At 39.1% G+C, this 20,437-nt stretch overlaps 1 protein-coding gene across 4 annotated transcripts; it reads left to right on the top strand.

Annotated features, from left to right (window-relative positions):
• The first annotated feature begins 1,010 nt into the window (after nucleotides 1-1,010).
• LOC124862326 (ethanolamine-phosphate cytidylyltransferase-like) lies at nucleotides 1,011-18,943 on the top strand. 4 transcript variants are annotated; one of them, XM_047356172.1, is made up of 13 exons: nucleotides 1,011-1,200; nucleotides 7,985-8,073; nucleotides 10,311-10,472; nucleotides 10,559-10,625; nucleotides 10,722-10,806; nucleotides 10,889-10,930; nucleotides 12,589-12,718; nucleotides 13,213-13,295; nucleotides 13,367-13,444; nucleotides 13,544-13,609; nucleotides 13,687-13,752; nucleotides 13,839-13,927; nucleotides 17,744-18,943. In XM_047356172.1, the coding sequence occupies exons 1-13, from the start codon at nucleotides 1,067-1,069 to the stop codon at nucleotides 17,859-17,861; spliced, it is 1,209 nt and encodes a 402-aa protein (XP_047212128.1). In that variant the 5' UTR covers nucleotides 1,011-1,066; the 3' UTR covers nucleotides 17,862-18,943. The 4 variants fall into 4 exon arrangements, with proteins under 4 accessions (XP_047212128.1, XP_047212126.1, XP_047212129.1 ...); XM_047356170.1 differs by having other exon boundaries at nucleotides 12,586-12,718; XM_047356173.1 differs by having other exon boundaries at nucleotides 1,012-1,200; nucleotides 17,747-18,943.
• Nucleotides 18,944-20,437: the final 1,494 nt, after the last annotated feature.

Below are 20,437 nucleotides of genomic sequence, written 5' to 3'. Positions count from 1 at the left end.
AAATAACATGTTTTCGTTTTTACATGAGGAAAGATCACTTTAATGCCTGGTCTTTTGCAAGAGCCAATAATCCAAAAGCAACATACAGGCAGATTGTGGTTTGCAAAGTTGCTCATGAACAAAGACTTGTGTTTTTTTTGTTTTTTGTTTTTGTTTTTTAAGACATGTCCTGATGAAACTAAAAAGGAATTTTCTCGGTATGAGCCTCATTACATTGGAAGGTAAAAATGGGAAGTTTCCGAGCCAGACACCCCCTTCCCAACTGTTGGCATGCAGCCCTGGCAGCATCATTTATGTGTATGTATCTTGTGCACTTCACTAAACACCCAAAACATTTGACTGGAGTCTTACAATTTAAAAAGTCAGTCTGTCAGTCATTTTCTACCGCTTATTCCATAGTGGGTCGCGGGGGAGCTGGTGTCTATCTCCAGCAGTCTATGGGCAAGAGGCAGGGTACACCCTGGACAGGTCGCCAGTCCATCGCAGAATTTAAAAGGTAAATATACCAAATACTGAGGAAATGCATGCAAACTCATGTATTACAGAGTTTAAAAAATACCTAAAAGTAATTTCCCCTCAATATTCTGGCATTTAACAGAGCTGAAGCTTAATAAATATGGTCACCTGACGGAGGAAAACGTCTTACGCAACAACTTTGCTCTTTAAGTTCCATCAAGTAAAAACAGGGAGGCACGTCTCATATTTTTCAAAATAAAATCCTCGATCAACATTGTGAAGGGTGTCGTTTTTAGCCCCTTGTGCGCTTCCTCTGTGTGTCCTCTGCGTTGCTCCATCAGCTTGACGCACCGTGCGTCTTTGCGTGGCCGGTGGAAGAGGCGTTGGCGCATCGCCCCACTGCCGCTTCTCCTGCTTCTGATGCTGCTGCTGCTGCTTGCTCTTAAAACCGGCCGTCCTGTACAGAGAGGGGGGCTCACACCTGCCAGACTGCTGTAAAATAAACAGACCCTCGGCAGTAAGGTTTTACAGAGGACACCCCCCCCAAACCCCCCCCCCCCCCCCCCCCCCAAAAAAAGGAAAAAAAAAAAAAAAACAGAGCAGCCTCAGAATGATCAAGAACGGTCACCACCAGCGCCACCAAGTGAGCGCAGCTGCGGGGAAAGACGCAGGGACGACCCACGCCCCTGCAGCGCGCAGTCCGGAGAAGAGGAGGCGAAGGATCCGTGTGTGGTGCGACGGCTGGTGAGTTACTGATTGGAGATGTGGATTGGTGTGATGAACATCCCACAGAGATGTCCCCAGTCCTTCGTGTTTGAATGAAGTTGTCACATCAGGACAGGCCTGCTCCATGCAGGCTGCAGGAGGTTGCTTGACACCTTATCAGTTCAGCTCAGGCAAAACTTTGAATGCAACATTCAGCAGCAGATAGCCTGTTATGAGTGGGATAATCGCCTTATGCAGAACCAGTGTGTTATAATGCAAATCAATTGACATTTCACCCGTTTTTTACTTTGCCTTACAATTATTCGTCTGGCGTTTCGTTTTTAGTAAACATGCTTTTATATAATAACATATCGGTAGTATCAATTTATTTTTTCCTGCGGCTATTGTTCATAACTGAGTGTTGTGTTGAATTGATAAAGTATTATGCCATAATAGCACCATGAACTGGACCTGCTTTACTTCTGTAGAATTTTTTTAAAAAGCTTCACATGAAACCTCTTGTAAATATACAAACTCCCCTTTTAAGGTGTTTATTATTTGCCTGTTACATAGGTTTTAAAAGTGAAAACCATCAGAGTTTCTGCATTTCATCTGCTAAGACCTTTCTAGACTGTTACAACACACAAATCAGCATTCAAGAATAAAACAGAAATCACATCTGAATGATGATTCATGCTATAGCTTTTGACATAATGCATATAGGGAAGCAGAATGTAGTTATTTATTTAGTTCTCTGTTAACACAGTACTTATAAAATGGAGATACGTCTCAAATGTCTTTGTAATTTCCCAGCTTGCATCAAATGCTTACTTCCCTTTTTACGTCTCTATCAAGAAAGACACAAGACGTATTATTTAGATTTAGTTTGGATAACCTGTATGTATGAATGTGGCTTAAAAATTCTCAGTTAGTCCAGCTGGGGAAAAAGGTGCAGTTATAGTCTACTCAAAAAAGCAGAACCAGACACAAATACAAAGGAAAATGGTCATTTTACCAAATTAAACAGATGTTCTTGCAAACAGCTGTAGAAATAAGCATCTGATATTCAAAAACTCACACTAGTCATCAGTTACATCTGGCCATTTTTTGATTGGACAGGAGGTAATTAGGATGATGATTGTTCCATTTCCCTTGACTTTTTATGGACATGCTGCCAAGTGTCTGTATCTACATCTGTACAAGCAATTGTTTAATCACATTTCTTAAATTACTGTCTCTTTTGAAATCTGCGTTTTTTAACGTACATCACAGACAACTTGTAAATAGTAATGAGATTGCAACATTAACTTTGACATGGCTTATCTTAAAATAGATAGTGTTGCGGGAAATGGGCGTAACTGCAAACACACATCCACCACACTAAATATCTTCTTCCAGCATGACAAAACAGGATAACAAACAATCACATTTGTATTTACAAAAGCACAGCAGTGTTCTTTAATATCATAACTCTGTCGTATTATTGCATATCTGCTTTGCGTTTTAAAGGCATACCAAGATCTTTTAAGTGCAAAACTCTCCAACGCTGTCTTTCTATACACCAGATAATGTTATATATTTATATAGCATATATTTTGTGATCTCCAGCTGGGCCAGACTATGAAAGATTTTGTTGGCCACAGTTATATGAAAGTATTAACAGCATGTGAATTTCCAGCCATCATGCCGTACAAGGAAGGGAATTGGTCTGTGTCCCAGGGGTGTGTTGGTATGAAATTTGGCCCAGAACACAAATTAAACATCTTGTGAAGATGTTGGCTGAAGCTGGTAAATGAGATTTATCCAGAGTGAAACAAGTCCTCTACCATCGTAGACTGAAAGGCCACTGAACAGGAAGAAGCCATTAATACAAAGCAACACAAAAAGCCAGATTACAGTTTGCAAATGCACACAAGAATTTGAATTTATGGACACATGTCCTGTTGTGTGATGAAACTAAAATCAACCTGCTTGGTCATAATGAGCGTCATTACATTTGGAGGGAAAAGTGAGAAACTCCCAAGCCTGAGATCACTATTCCAACTTTAAAGTGCAGTTGTGGCAGCGTCATATTGTGGGATTTTTTGCTGTAGAACAGACTGGTGCAGTTTTCAAACGAGATGTCATCATGAGGAAAGAACATTTTGTGGAAATATTGAAGCAACATCTCAAGACACCAGCCAGAAAGTTGAGGCTTGGGTACAAATGGGTCCTCCAAATGGACAACGATGGGTCATTGTCCATCGTACTGCCAAACTAGTTACAAAATGGTTTAAGGACAAAAACATTTATGCAACACAACCCTGATCTCATAGTGGGTTCCATTTGAAGTCGGAACTTCCAATCTCTGAGTTAAAGTTCAACTGGAATATGCCCTCGAAAATCGGAATTACAAGTTGGAAAGTTGGGCCAACATGATCATACCAGACTTCCGCATTCAAGATGGTTGCTGCTTTCATCAATAGTAGTAAAACGTTCATACTTAGTGTTTTTGCAGTTCCTTATTTATGTAACATGTAGTCTGTAATATGCATACTACTTTTCAGTGTTTATAAGATGAGATGTTTCAACGTTGTTTATATGCCCGAAATACCGCTTAGAACAATGTTTATTGTCATTTTTATTTTTGTAAGACTGCTGTTACAGTTGCTAGCAGTACAAACAAAAGCAAGAGCAAGAGCGAAACTGGAATGCTACAACTTGGAGATGACGTAAACTCCAACTTCCCAGTTCCGACTTCTGAGGTTAATGGAACGCAGCATGAGTCCCACAGAAAATTTTGATATTCAAAATTTGTGGCCTACAAACCTGATATAATAACGCCAATTCTATCAGGAGGAATATGCCAAATACTAAGGACATAAATGTAAACATTTAAAAAGATTTCTGCTTATTTAACCATTTAGCAAATAGAAAAAAAATTGTAATCCTAACTGACCTAAAACAGGAATATTCTGGTCTCATTTAATGCAGACAGTGAGGGACAAAATGGCTAAGTGAATGCAGAAACTTGGTTCCAACTATAGGGTGTTGCTTCCTTTAGGCCACGCCCTGTCTCGTTACACAAATCTACATCACCTGATTCCCTTAAATCCAAAAAGCATTCCAGTTTATACAGCTTGGAAAATGTATTAAAATAATGATATGGTCAAAACCATTGCTTAATAACTGAACATACACTCACCCATTTTTCTTAACGGAAAGATTGTGGTGTGTTTTGGCTGGTTTAACCTCACATACGCCACAACAGACTGCTGCATTAAACCAACTCAGCAGTTTAGTATAAATATTGGAGTCTATTTGTAGCTCATGTTTTAACTGGTCAGAAAACACCCATTATCACATTGCTGTACAGGTCAAGACTATTTTTAATGAACAGGTTTATTACATTTTGATCTGACCTGGTTTAATTTGTACGCCACATTTTTGTTTTTGTGCAAATTGATACTCCCGTTTGATTCAAGTCACTTGTTTTCTTTTACGTTTGCTTTAATATTAAGCTGCTAGACTGGTTATCCTGTTTGTTCCGGTATCACCCCAGTTCTTCTGCCTTTACAATGGCTTCTGAGGAAACAAAAGCTATTTAAATAAAGCAAACCAGATAAATACTGTATTCCAGCATAAGCTATTTATAGGTGTTAAAAGAAAAAAAATCACCTGATTTTCTAATCTGCAAATTAACTAATAACTTAAATGACCCAATCCATGATGGACACTCAGTGCAGTGACTGAACAGATGTTTTGAAGTGTACGTATGAAGACCAGGATTATGGTGGCTTTCTCTCGCAGAATTCCTGCCATTTCTGTGGCTGTGTATCTATGCTTTGACGGCATGCAGCGGAATATTTGGGATGCCGGAATATTAACCGGTGGGGTGAGCATGCAAAGAAAGCCAATGTCAACAGAGCTCATGTCATTAACCCCTCCAACCCCTCTGGCGAACACCTGCGAAGGACTTCAAGCACATTTTCCCCTTTCTGGATCACTCTTACTGGTATCCCTCATCTCTTTGTCTGTGATTTGAATGGAAATTTCCAAGGAAGTAGTAGTTTTGATTCTGTTCCTATTAGTCAGGAGAGTGGTGGGGTTAAAGGTCTGTTGTCAGAGAGGCATCATCAACCAAAGTCCAAATTTATAATCTGCTGTGGTGCTGTACAAACACAAGACTATAAAGACTCAGCCAATGAGATGCGTTTTGCTTATTGATTCATAGCTTATTATCTTTGATCATCAGAGACATTAGAGCTAATCGAATAAAATCCTGCCGCTGCCGTCTGCTGTTTCCTACACATGCCCAAACAGTCCCTCACCATGTGCACACATATCTGCAAAGCCATTGCCCTCGAGAAGCTTAGGCGCCACTTGGGTGTCTGTTAACAGGCTTCTCTAATTAAAATTTCATCATTCCCACAGTGATATGCTCATGATGCTTCCCTGCTAAAAAATACAGGAGGAATAAGGCCACTTGAAATCCCTCAAACAGAAAGGTCTTATGCAACTCAGGGTCTTTCATTCAGTCACCTCCGAACACTGCTCATTACATTCCTCTTGGCTTGCTCAGTCACCTTAGAGCTCCTGAATCTCGTTTCAATGGTTTGACAACACATGGCGCATTACTCATCATGGTTACTCTGGGTAACAAGCCGATTTTCTCCAAAAGTTACGATTTATAACTGCATTCCAAGTGTAGTTATTGCTATTTTAAAGCTCTGGTGCAAAGTTAAGTCTGTTTGCAGCAGGACTGCCGCACTAGGCTCTCTAACTGTCTGTGCCATGTTTGTAATCTAATAATAATAGTGTTGTTTTCTTACTGATTTTTATGAGTGTGCTATTTATAGCATACTGAAATAAATATAGAGGAATGGGATATGTGCAATTATCCAGCTGCTTTTCCCACTACACGGATCCGAATCTAAAGAGAAGAGACAAAGTAAATATCAGTGTCATGTTGGCTGCAAGCATTATAGAGCTTCAGATGGGAGGCTAACACCCATCTGTTCTGTTTCTTTGTGAGATTACTGTGCTACACCCTCTGTCTCTTATCTGTGCTAATCTAATCAACTACAGACACTATTAAAGCTGAGGGTAGACAAGCAGGATGGAAGAAAAACTCTTCATCGTTCACTTGTATGTTTAGACCCATCAATTTTGCAGTTTTCCTACTCTGGCAAAGTGTGGACATAATATTGATGGGTTAATAACAAAACAATGTAGAGACAGATGCATCTCAATAAATTATAATATCAGTGAAAAACTAATTTATTTTAGTAGTTTGAGTCAAACCCCAAAGGTCACATATGATATATAATCATGACTACACAGTGACATATTTTAAGCATGTATTTCTGTTCATTTGTATGGTTATGGGTTTCAGCTACTGACAAACTTAAATTCAATTCCCATAAAGCAAAGTTGTTAAATAAGAGCAATAAAAATGATATTTTTAAATACATAAATGTTATGTTAGGATGATGTTATGGTCTACACAGTCCTGAGGAAGACTATGTATTTTCTTTTCTGTCAGAGCTGTTCTTCCACTCAACTTTCCAGTAAAATGCTTGGATGCAGCACTTTGTGAACAGCCATCTTCCTTCCACTCAACCTCTCAGAGGTTGAGTGGAAAGAAGATGTGTGGTGGAAAGTGCTCAAGCAGCACGGATGGCCTTGGCTTTGAGAGGATTGTGAAGCAAGGCCCATTCAAGTTTTAAAGGAGATTCACAAGGTGTGGACTGCAGCTGGAGTCAGTGCTTCAAGAGCAGCCATACGGATATATCCAGGACATGGGCTGCAACTATCCAGTTCCTTGTTTTAAGCCACTCCCAAATCAGAGACAATGTAATACCACAGTTAAAGTTACCTGGGCTTAGTTAGCAACTTAGCAGAGCCACAAGCTGATTACACCAATGTTACCCTGCACTGATGCTGTATTCATGGTAAAAATGGTAAATGGCCTGTACTTGTATAGAGCTTTATCGAGTCCGAGAACCCCAAAGAGCTTTACACTACAATCAGTCATTCACCCTTTCATACACTGACAGTGGTAGGATATATTGTAGCCACAGCTGCCTTGGGGCTGACAGAAGTGAGGCTCTCATACAATTGATGCCACCTGATCCTCTAACCATCATCAGCAAGCAAAGCAGGTAAAGTGTCATGCCCAAGGACACAACGACTGAGACAGACAGAGTGGGGTTTCGAACCGGCAACTCACCGGTTAGAGGACAAACCCCTACCATCATCATTACTGTCGCCCCAATATTATGCAAACTTATTCCTAACCAGCTGTTGGGTGCAAATACTGTACAGTAAATGGACATTCTTTTCAGTAGGCTGACTTTGACATTAAAATATTTTAACATTCTTTTTTTTGAGAAATAAATAATTTGGGTTTTCCTTCTCTGCAAGCCATAATGATCACAATTAACAGAAATAAATAGCTTGAATATACCACTTTGTACTAAATATATATATATATATATATATATACACTGTATATATATATGTATGTATATCACTATCTAAATCAAATTACTGAAATAAACCAAGCTTTTGAGATATAACTGCAAACATATTTATAAACTGTGTTTTGGTCTGATGCATATATTTAAGTCCAGTCAAAGGTAAAAAAAAGTTTTACTTAAGGAGTAGAAAAGAGCAAATAAGTTGTATGCATGCTAGCTGCTGTGACTTAATTTATTTTCACAAATAATACAAATTCAGTAGAAACTCAGTTTTTTCTGTGATTCTGTGAACAATTTTAATTACAATCCTACTATATGACTCACTAAAATAAGTCCTTTATTCTTGTTTTTTTGCACCATAGCTACGACATGGTGCATTATGGCCACTCGAACCAGCTGCGACAGGCCAAAGCTATGGGAGATTACCTCATCGTTGGAGTGCACACAGACAGTAAGGCTTAAACGGATACTTAAATTTGAATGAAGCTACATTGATATACTGCTTAAGCACAAGGCCCCTACTTTTGTGTGTTCTGAGTTGTGGCAATTGGCCATGCATGTTGGTCCAGTATATAACAACCAGTTCCTCTCACAAAAAAAAATTATGTCACCAAATGACACAAAATGAGTGATGAACTCAGGGTACAATTTGGTGTTGTTTTTTCTGAAACCTCAGATTTACGACAAAGAAAGCAATTAAAGGAATAGTTCAGGATAATTCAGTATTTGTTCAGTTTACTGGATGTCGAACTCAATATCCAAGAAATAAGCAGAATAGTTTCCCAAAGTTTTCAATAATTCCCATCATGGTATTTGCAAAATTTGCCTCCCTTTGACAGTTTTTTAACCTTTGTTTTAAGCTTTCATCCTCTGGGTCATGGCCTTTGCTAGAACAAGGAGCATAAAGTAAGTCAATTTTCTTGATGAGCTGTAAAGGTCCTTTCATCCACCTGTTTAAACACAGGAAGAGATGTATGACCCAAGTTGCCATTTAACTAGAAAAATAGAAACTCAATGCAGAGCACAACTTGGGTCCATTTTAATCAACTATTGCAGGTTTGGACAGCTCTAAGCTTTAATAGCCGATGTCCTGCATGTTTTAAATGTTCCATTGTTTCAGCAGATCTGAATCAAATGATAGGTTAATTAGCAATTCAGCTTTGTTGGAGTAGGGACACATCTAAAACATGCAGGACGCCAGCTCTTTATGACTGGTCCTGGACATCCTGGTAGTATTTCCTTCAAATGATTAACTTAATCTTATCAATAAAAAAAACAGCGACCACATAATTAGTTTGTGATATACTGTTTGATTGAGAAAGTTTTCTCTGGCCGGAAGAAGGCTATTACACTTTCCCTTGCTTACAAGAAAGACCAATTTAGCTCTTTGGAAATATTTTTGGTGGTGAAAAACCCAGGGCGATGTGGTGTAAAAACTTATGAAGGTCAACTTATCAATCATATTAAGGTAATGGTACTTTAAAAGTGCATTTAGCAAGTAACTGGTGTGAGTTGAGTAGCAGATTACAGGCCGGCTACCTTAGTGGGTGGTAGTCATTTTTCCTCTTTTGTGCCTTTTAGCAATTTCTTTTTACCTTAATTTTTCTGGTACAAAATTCTGTTACCGACAATCCATGAGTTGATACCCACCTTGGGGATGTTTTGTACTTTGACAACAACTGATATTATATAATCTACTACTGTAATGATCTACAATAATAGTTTATCTGGTTTTATGAATCCAGTAAATAATGACTATCAGTGAGGGTTATTTTAGTTTGATCAAAGCTTATCTCATGCTTACATATTTATAAGAGTCAAGAGGCCAAAAAAAAAACAAAAAACAGAAGTGCAATCCATTTTATCAACCCATCACATGGGTTAGTGAAATGGGAGTAGGTGTAAAACAAACTGCAATGTGAGGGGACCATGTGGTTACAAATTACTGAAGGAGCCAACTGACCGAGAGCCTACCCATGTAGGTCAACTAGTGAAATAACCAGCGACCATCAGCTTGACGAGTAACGCTTAGACACTCGTGCGTCTAATATTCTGCACGATGTGCATTTAAAACTGTTAGATTTAGCAATATTCTAAGTATAATTATCAATATGCTATATTTTTTAAGCAGGAGTAGGAATGACTCATGCGTTTCATTGTTCAATAAAGCTATCAGATCATGTTGCACAATTTGTTTTAAACCTTTGTGAAAATACCATATACTATGAATTCTTTCATATTGTTTACATATACTGTAAAACACCCTTAAGCAGGTACTAAGCATACTTTTCATTGAGCCCACAGTTCTGTTTTAAAGATACACTCGGTAAATACCGCTGGGTCTGGGACCCGAACCCGGGACAGCTGCATTGAGGGCTGCAGCCCCTGCATATGGCCGCGTGCTTAACCCCTACACCATCAGCACCTCGCCAAGATATTTTTTCGATTGGTCTGATGTTATTTTCTAATCTTAAATGAGTTGTGTTTTTATTAGCTGTAAGCAGAAAATCTAAATAAAAAGACACGACTTAAGGCTTGAAAACATCAGTCTCTGTGCAATTAATTTATATGTGTTTCACTTAGTGAACTGAGTTAGCAACTTGAAACTGAGATTTCTGTTTCTATGTTCATTTAGCCAAGTTCTATTCGCTGGTTTTCTGTTTTATTTTCTCACTTTATTGTTTGAAGGTGAGATTTCAAAGCACAAGGGTCCGCCAGTCTTCACTCAGGACGAAAGGTACAAGATGGTGCGGGCCATAAAGTGGGTGGACGAAGTGGTGGAAGGAGCCCCTTACGTCACAACCCTCGGGACTCTCGACAAGTACAACAGCGACTTCTGTGTGCACGGAGGTACTAAACACCCTGTTCAGACACACAAAGGCAATCAAAGCTATGAGTAACAGTGTTATAATCCTGACTGTGTCATGTTGTTTCAGATGACATAACTCTAACTGTGGATGGGAAAGATACCTATGAAGAGGTGAAGAAGTCAGGACGCTATAGGTGAGCTTTTTCCTATCCAACACGCAAAAGATGTAGAGTCAGGGTTGGCTTTTATGTGTGTTTTATTAACTTACATGACATGTTGCGTTGCTGCAGAGAGTGTAAGAGGACGCAGGGAGTTTCCACTACAGACCTTGTTGGCAGGATGCTTCTGATGACCAAAGCACATCACAGCAACATTGTGGGTTTTACCAAATTCTAGTTTAAGGTCCTAACCTGAGCAATTTAGCCAAATATTTTTTTTTTTTTTTTTGTCTTTTCAGGACAGCTCAGACTATCAGCAGCACACAGATAACTTTGGAAAGGTAATGATGTGCCTTGCACATTTTCTTCTTCAACTGTTTTGTCATTTAGGTAGAAAGTAGTAGCTGTTTGGGCCAGTTGTCAGCTGATATTAAACAAAGGGCTTTGTTTTAGACCTACTTAGTAATCATTTAGTAGGCCCTGCCAGCAAACAGTGAAAAGCACTTCTGTTGCTGGATGACAAAGAGTAACTGAAAACCAACGAGCTTTTAGTCACAAACAGTTAAGGATCTCTTGACTGGACGACTAATGCTGTTTATTTGGCAAGTGTTGAATAAATTTATTCTAGAAATGTTGCCCAGTTTTGAATTCGTTTGTTACCTTCAGACGTTTTACTGGTTACTTTACTGCTCTACCCACTAGGTGGCAGTGATGTTGCACAAAGATTATGACAGCTCTGGAAAAGCAGATGCATTAAATTGTGCTAAACTTTTTAGTTTGTTTTAGATCAGTTAGACTTCCAATATGTATTTATATTTGCTGAATGCCAGAGTAAAGGGAGATAAACTTGATAGGGAATTTTTAGAACTCAAAATTCAAAGCTGCATCAATATTTGAACATAATGTTCACAGGTGTGCTGCCACTCACATACTTCATAGTTGGGATGTTGTTCTCAGGCTTGCAAACGTCCTCCTTTTTCCTCCAAATGCAACAATGATCATAATTCCCCAACATTTCAATTTTAGTTTCATCAGACCTCAGAACATGTTTCCAAAGGCTAGGATCTTTGTCCCTGTGTGCATTCCTGGCTTTTTATGTTGCTTTTGAAGTAATGGCTTCTTTCTTGCTGTGTGGATTTCTGCTCATCTTGGTACAGGACGCATTTCACTGTGGATGATAAAACTCTTACCAGCTACAGCCAGCATCTAGACAAGATCTTTGCTTTTGTGCTGGGGTTGATGCACACATTGGCATCAAAACAGGTTCACCTCTCGGACACAGAACCAGTCTCCTTTCCAAAGGACAGGATGGATATTAATATTTATACATCATCTGAGCTTTTTCCAAATGGTTAAAAATCAAAGTTATCTTCTGACTTTGAAGCAAATAAGGAAACGTTCACTCTGTCTTTATTCTGGCATTTATCAAAGGAAAATAATTTTAGTAATTCTAAATGACCTAAAACAGGATAACGTTTAGTCGTACTTAATATCAGACAGTGACAAAAAAAACACATGTGCCTTTTTTCAGTGTATGAAAATACACAGTCATATTCAATGAATTGGAATATTATTAAAACTGACTGACTGACTGACATTTATTCATTTCAGTAACTCAGGTCACTAAGTGAAATACATTATGTAGATTAATTACACACAGACTTCAAGCCTTTATTTCTGTGAGTTACGATGATTATCTGCCTACAGCTAAGAAAAATAAGGCATTTAAGATAAGAATATTACATCAGACCAATAAAAATAAGGTTTATTGGTTTGATGTAATATTGGACTTAATGAAAAGTATGTTTAATGCCTGCTTTAAGGTTGTTATTTTCCGAAGGTACTTTTAATCTCACCGATGAACCTCATCGGAACGGCTTTTCTAATTTTTTGAATATCACTGTATTTCGGACGTTTACCTGTTTTAATTCTGCTCCATAATTCAAGTACTCATTTTGTATGTTTTAATTTCTTTATTGTTTGGTCACATGGTCAGAAGGGCCACAGCCCATGGACGGGAGTGTCTCAGTTGCTGCAGACATCTCAGAAGATAATTCAGTTCGCTACAGGCCAGGAGCCTCAACCCGGAGACACAATTATCTACGTCGCAGGAGCCTTCGACCTCTTTCGTATCTTTTCATAAACTGCACTTGATACTGTTTATATATATTTTCATGCTCACTCTTTCCAGTCTCTAAAATACATGTAATCTCTAAATGTTGTATTAAATTACACAGCAAAAACCAAGAAGACATCTGAAACAGGAAAAAACTTCTTATGGTGTTAAAACATACTTAATAAAATAATGAAACCAGAGATAAACACAATTCAATTTGATAAAATTCTATGAAAGAGCAACAGGAAAAATTTAAAAAAGATTAGTGAAGATAAATGATCATGTCAGAAAATGCAATCAGCAATGAAAGAGAAAATACAAAAAAGTTATTTTGCTTTCTTGGTTAACTTTGATTTATGCTTTGCTTCTGCTTTACATTTTTGTAGTTATTATTATTATTATTAACTTTGTTGTAATAATATTTAACAATATGTGAGTACAGTCCTAGATGATGATATTAGCTTCTTTTATGAAAACCAGCAATATCCTTGACGGTACTCCTGTCAGACATTGGCCATGTTGACTTCCTGGAAGCGGTCCATAAGCTTGCTGAAAAGCCGTACATCATAGTGGGGCTGCACTTTGATCAGGTGAACATCTATGTGAGTGATACTATATTTAAAGATAAATGGCATGTCTGACACATTTTCTTGTGTTGCAGGAGGTGAATCGTTACAAGGGAAAAAATTATCCCATCATGAATGTCCATGAGAGAACCCTCAGCGTGCTGGCATGCAGAGTAGGTTATTTTCCTTTGTCAATCAGCAATTTACTCTGCATCAAAGGCATATTCTGTTTCTGTATTAATTTATGTGTTGATTTTTATGTGGTTTTACAGTATGTATCAGAAGTGGTGATTGGCGCTCCCTTTCCTGTCACAAAAGATCTGCTGGATCATTTTAAGGCAAGTACAAAAAATTGCAAAGATTTCTTGCTGTTAGGTAATGTATTCTGGAAATCCTTGTGCCTTTGTGTCTCCAGGTTGATCTTGTTTGCCATGGTAAGACGGAAATCTACCCTGACAAGGACGGATCTGACCCTCATGCTGTACGGTTTCAGGCACATGCCACACTTCATTAGTCTGCAGCAATGATTTGTGATAGTTCTTCTCATCATTTTTGCTTTATTGACAGGAGCCAAGAAAAAGAGGCATACTACGAACTGTGGACAGTGGGAATAGCCTTACTACAGATGCTATTGTGCAAAGGATAATCAAAAATAGGTGACAATATTTTTATTTTTATTACATAAAAAGTATCTATTATCCAAGCTATATTTTGTGAATGCCATTTTTAATTAAATGCAAATTCTTGTTACTTTGTTAGAGGCTTTATTTATAAGAAATAGGAAATGATTGTTTACAATGTAAATATGTTTAAATTTAGAACATTTGGGCAAATCTTATTGTGATACCATGCACACTCTTAAAACAGCTGAAAAGAAGAAAAAAAAGCATGAATTGGTCTCATAGAGTTATTCTGCAAGACTCAGACCAGGTTTATCTATAACAGGTTAGGGTGTCAGGATTGGACATAATACACAAAATATATATGCATCCTCTTTGCTGTTCAATTGTCTCATGTTCTGTCATGTTCTTTCGGATTCCAAATCTCATTTTATTTTACATTATTACGCTGAATATCTATATAAACACGCCTTGCACAAAATGTGGTGATTTTTTTAGTTTTTATATTATATTAGTAGTTTCCTAATTGTAGTTTGCTGACTGAAGAGCTCTTGAAGGTTAAATTATCATCTTTAACAATAATGTATTTTTGGTACTGTTTTCTTTGGATTATTTTTGGATTTTGGCACATTAGGAGTGCAGCTGGAAGGATTTTTGCTGATACATTTTTACTTTTGTACATTTTGTTATGATGCATAACCATAGCAAAAAGGTGTTTTTTACAACATCACCAGCTGATTAACATCTCAAAAGCTCAAATAATACTTCAACTACAACCCCAAATCCCTGATGAGTTGAAAAGGAGGTGCCGTGGTTGCAGGGCAGGAGCAAAGAGAAGAGAGAGAAGGAGGAAGTTCAAACCATCTCTTCCATCGATTATGATGGGCAACGTGAGATTGTTGGGAAACAAGTTGGATGAACTCCAAGCCCTACAAAGGACAGAGCCAGAGTACTGGGAATGCAGTATTATGTGTTTCACTGAGACATGGCTGCAGGATCATATCCCCGACTCCAGCGTCTCTCTGCCAGGCGTTCTGACCATACGAGCAGACAGAGATTTAAAGAGGAGCGGCAAACGCAAAGGAGGTGGACTAGCAGTACTTGTAAACAACAGATGGTGCAATCATGACATGTTACTGTGAAGTGTTGTCTCAGTGGTCCAGATATTAAACATTTAGCAGTAATTTTTGTCCATATTATTCACCCAGAGAGTTCACCACTGTTCACCATGTTTCACGCTCTGCTTCACTTCCAACATTTGAACAGTTTGTCAACTGCTCTACCAGAGAAAACATAACGTTGGATTTTTTTAATACAAATTTCGAGGACTCTCTAAAGCAAGACATCCTCCAGGCAAATCATATCACAATTTTGTTTTTCTCTGCTTGAAATATAATCCCCTCGTTCAGAGGCAATCTGTAATAAAGAGAACTGTGAGAAGAAGGTCACAGGAACCCGAAGAAGCCCTGCAAGGTTGTTTTGAGGCTACAGACTGGGACGACTGTGCTAGCCATGACTAAATGTGTAACCGTCTATATAAACACGATCCCCACCAGAATGATGAGATGCTTCCCCAATAACAAACCCTGGATCACCAGTGACCTGAAGGACCTGCTTAACAAGAAAAAAAAGCCTTCAGAGAGAGAGACAGGGAATTATTGAAGAGTATACAGAAGCAACTTGGAGTCAAGATAAAAGACAGCAAGGAGGTCTACAGGAAGAAGCTGTGAAGCAAGAAACAGCAAAACAATATCAGAGATGTGTGGTCAGGGATGAAGAAAATCCCAGGCAGAAAGACGATCGGATCGATGTATGTATGGACAGAGCCTATGAACTAAATACATTCTTCAATAGGTTCAGTTCAGAGACAAGCTCAGCATCCTCCTCTCCTGCTCACAGCCAAACAGACATCCTACCTTCCTTTGAACCACAGCTTTCCTGTCACACCTGAAATGTTTTCTTCCACCTCAGCCATGGACCCTTGTGCTTCTACATGTTTGTCTTCAACCAATTCAGAAGATGCTGTTGCTCCCTTTGCCAACAATAAATAAACAAACAATAAAACAATACAATCAGGATCCCCTTCAGTTTGCTTATTGCTGTGGAGTTGGAGTTTAAGATGCTTTCATACACCTGCTTCAACAAAACCACTGTCATCTAGACAATGCCAGCAGCACTGTGAGGATCATGTTATTTGATTTATCCAGTGCATTTAACACAATTTAACCTGATCTGTTATGTCAGAAGCCTTAGAACACTCAAGTGGAGGCCTCAACAATCTCCTGGATCAAAGACTACCTGACAAACAGACCACAGTTTGTCAGACTGAAGGGTTGTGTGTCTAACCAGGTAGTCAGCAGCACAGGAGCAACACAGGGGACTGAACTCTCACCATTCATTTTCACTCTATACACCTCAGACTTCCAGTACAAGACAGACTCCTGTCATCTACAGAAATACTCAGATGATTCTGCCATCGTGGGGTGTATCAGAGATGGACAAGAAGCTACAGGGAGCTGGTGGACCGCTTTGTAGCATGATGTGGAAACAATCCACTCATCTTGAATGTAAATAATGATAATTGTATATTTTAAGAGAAACAGGAATAGGTCAAACACTATTTCCACTATGGGAGAAGAAGTGGAGGTGGTGGAGGAGTTTAAAGACCTTGGTGTTCACCTGGACAACAGACTGGATTGGAGATGCAACTGTGAAGCCGTCTACAAGAAGGAACAGAGGAGACTGTACTTCTTGAGGAAGCTTAGGTCATTTAGTGTTTGCAGCAAGATCTCCATCTCTTCTATAAGTCTGTTGTGGAGACTGTGATCTCTTCTGCCATCATCTGCTGGGGTAGCAGCATCAGAGCCAGGGACTTAAAAAAGCTCTGGAACTTCACGAGAACATTGTTCAAAGAAGGATTTTTCATACAATGGAAATGAATTATGGAGAACCCTGAGCCTCCTCTTAAAGAGAGGCTTCTTCAGATCTGCTGTAAGACAGACCACTACAGGAGATCCTTCCTTCCCACACCATCAGCATCTACAACAGCTCTTTGAAGAAACCTGTATAATATGAGCTACAACAACATTTCATTTCCGTTTGGGATTAATAAAGTATTTTGAATTGAACTGAATTGAGTTGCCACAGATCCTCAATTGAATTGAGGTCTGGACTTTGACTGGGCCACTTTCACCAGTATTATGCTTTGATCTAAACCAAGTGTGGTCAACTCCTGTCTTCAAGTGCTGGTGTACTGCATGTGTTAGATGTTTCCCCGGTTCAACAAGTTTGAATCAAATAAAAGGGCTCACTATCCCGCCTGAGTAGAACTTGATGACATACTGAGGATATAATTAAGCCATTGTTTCAGCTGGTTTGGGGAACGGCTCATGTAGAACATTAAGGACCTTGATTTTTAGGAACTGGAGTTTACCAGGCTTGATTTAAGCCAATTTATTTTAGGCCAGGCTGTATGTTTAGGGCTGCATGTTCTGCTCGATGATGACCTCCACCCCTGTCCCAAGTCTGGTGCAGCCTCTAATGGGCTTTCTTCCAGTATTACTCTGTATTTAGCTCCATCCATCTTTCCATCAACTCTGGTCAGCCTCCATGTCCCTCTTGAAAGCATCCCCACAGCATAATGCTGCCAACACAATTGTTCACAATGTGTATGTTCAGGGTGTTGTGCAGTGTTCATTCACTGCATAAAGTACTTTGAATGGAATAGCGGTATAAAAGATGAATGAATTGAATTGAGTTGAACTGAATATTGCATCACTGATCAAAAATCCATGAAAGGAGCATACAGGTTTATTCTTTTTTCATTATTATTTGTGTTTCCCTTTGTTTAAGTAGGTTGCTATTTGAGGCAAGGAACAAGAAGAAAGAAGCTAAAGAGATCGCTGTGATCCAGGCCATGAAGCGACAAGAGGAGGAAAAGACTAAAGGAAGAGCACAAGCTCTGCTGTAGACACGCACCACCACCTGTGGCTTTGACTTAACAGTGACAAGCTACATTAATATAAACTGCTGTAAAGCAAAATTAACTCTCCATACGTGTTATAGCAACCCTCGATAATATCAGCAGTCTTTACATTTGAAGGATATCAAACCTGCGGTGGGATCATTAGGTGTTTGTGTGTAGTACGATAAATTATAAGCCAGAACAATGAATATGTACTGTACCTGTATCTCCAAAAGTCGAATATATGCCTTTGGATATTTTAAACTTTTGTAATTATTTTGCCTTTTAACAATGAAAAATAATGTTGAAGTTGTTTTTGGATTTTGGCACATTTGGAGTGCAGGTTGGAGATGTGGATGAAACATTTATTTATCTAACAAGTGACTGGAATTGTCACCACTTGGCTGTTGCTGCTTTTTGCACAGCAATACTCCTAACCATAACTAATCAAAATGTGTATATATTGTAATAAAGTGTGTAGGGATTCTAATTTATAGCAGAAATCATGGGACACCCACCCCTGTGTTCCTGTTGAGTTAAACTGCTTAAACAGTTGGAACCTCACGTTATCCACTCTGCACTGACGGCTCAGAAATCTTCGGACCTGTTCTGTTTTAATAACTGAGTTTTGTTGTTCTTTAATCACAAACTCAACACACTATTAAGACCTGAAAGTCTTGCCTTTTGAGGGGAATTTTTTTAAACCTAAACCACTGCGATTTCTGAAAAGATAGAACTGTCTGCTTTAACTTTGGTTTTCATTGCGTTAGTGGAGATTAATGATAAAGTGTTGACTTGAACACAACAAGATTTTATACTTCTCCTAAATCCCGAGAAGTCTAACATCTGAGGATATCAAATGAGATCAAATAATATATTTTTTGTAGAAGTATATTTTACTCCACTCCATTAGCTGCTGTAAAGATCGTAGCGTAATGTTTTAAAGCATACTGTGTCTTCTTGTCAAGCTAAAATGTTAGTGTTGCCTATGATCTGTGTTATTGATTACTTCCAAAGGACATACTGTATAATATAGAAATCGACTGGATTTAGAGTGTATTATTGCTAATAAAAAATACATTCTGTAAGACTGTTTTACATTTTGCCTCCTTTCTCATCAGTATTCAAATTCAATTCAATTCAAAAATACTTTATTAATCCCAAAGGGAAATTAAATGTTGTTGTAGCTCATATTATGAAGGTTTCCTCAAAGAGCCGTTGTAGATGCTGATGGCTGTGGGCAGGAATGATCTCCTGTAGCGCTCCGTCTTACAGCAGATCTGAAGAAGCCTCTGACTGAAGACACTCTGTTGTTGTAGGACAGTCTCATGAAGAAGATGCTCAGGGTTCTTCATAATGTTCTTCATTTTATGAAGAATCCGTCTTTCCACAATGATCTCCAGAGGTTCCAGAGGAGTCCCCAGAACAGAGCCAGCCTTCTTTATCAGCTTGTTGAGCTTTTTTAAGTCCCTGGCTCTGATGCTGCTTCCCCAGCAGATGATGGTAGAAGAGATCACACTATCCACAACAGACTTATAGAAGATATGCAGCATCTTGCTGCAAACACCAAAGGACCTAAGCTTCCTCAAGAAGTACAGTCTGCTCTGTCCCTTCTTGTAGATGGCTTCACAGTTGCATCTCCACTCTAGTCGGTTGTCCAGGTGAACACCGAGGTATTTATACTCCTCCACTTCTTCTCCCATGATAGAAATAGTTTTTGACTTATTCCTGTTTCTCTTAAAATCTACAATCATCTCCTTTGTTTTAGTCACGTTCAAAATAAGATGATTGTTTCCACACCATGCCACAAAGCGGTCCACCACCTTCCTGTACTCTGCTTCTTGTCCATCTCTGATCCACCCCACGACTGCAGAATCATCCGAGTATCTCTGCAGATGACAGGAGTCTGTCTTGTACTGGACGTCTGAGGTGTACAGAGTGAAAAGGAATGGTGAGAGTACAGTTCCCTGTGGTGCTCCTGTGCTGCTGACTACCTGGTTAGACTCACAACCCTCCAGTCTCACAAACTGTGGTCTGTTTGTCAGGTAGTCTTTAATCCGGGAGATTGTTGAGGCCTCCACCTGAGTCTTCTGGAGTTTCTGACAAAGCAAATCAGGTTGGATTGTATTAAATGCACTGGAGAAATCAAAGAACATGATCCTCACAGTGCTGCTGGCTTTGTCCAGATGACAGTGGGTTTGTTGAAGCAGGTGTATGATGGCATCTTCAACTCCAACTCCACAGCGATAAGCAAACTGAAGGGGGTCTTGATGGTTTACTGTTTGCTTACTCAGGTGGGCCAACAGGAGTCTCTCTAGGACCTTCATGATGTGAGATGTCAGGGCAACAGGTCTATAGTCATTGAGGACTGATGGGTGAGTTTTCTTTGGTACCGGAACAAGACAGGAGGTCTTCCACAACACTGGAACCTTCTTCTGGGCCAGGCTAAGGTTGAAGAGGTGCTGCAGAATCCCACAGAGCTGCTCTGCACAGGCCTTCAGGACTCTAGGGCTGACATGATCTGGACCTGCAGCCTTATTCCTATTCAGTCTCTCCAGTTGTCTCTTCACCTGACTTCTTGA

The sequence above is a fragment of the Girardinichthys multiradiatus genome, chromosome X (genome assembly GCF_021462225.1).
Source record: "Girardinichthys multiradiatus isolate DD_20200921_A chromosome X, DD_fGirMul_XY1, whole genome shotgun sequence".
NCBI lineage: Eukaryota > Metazoa > Chordata > Actinopteri > Cyprinodontiformes > Goodeidae > Girardinichthys > Girardinichthys multiradiatus.
This window is presented reverse-complemented; position numbering and strand designations above follow the sequence as displayed.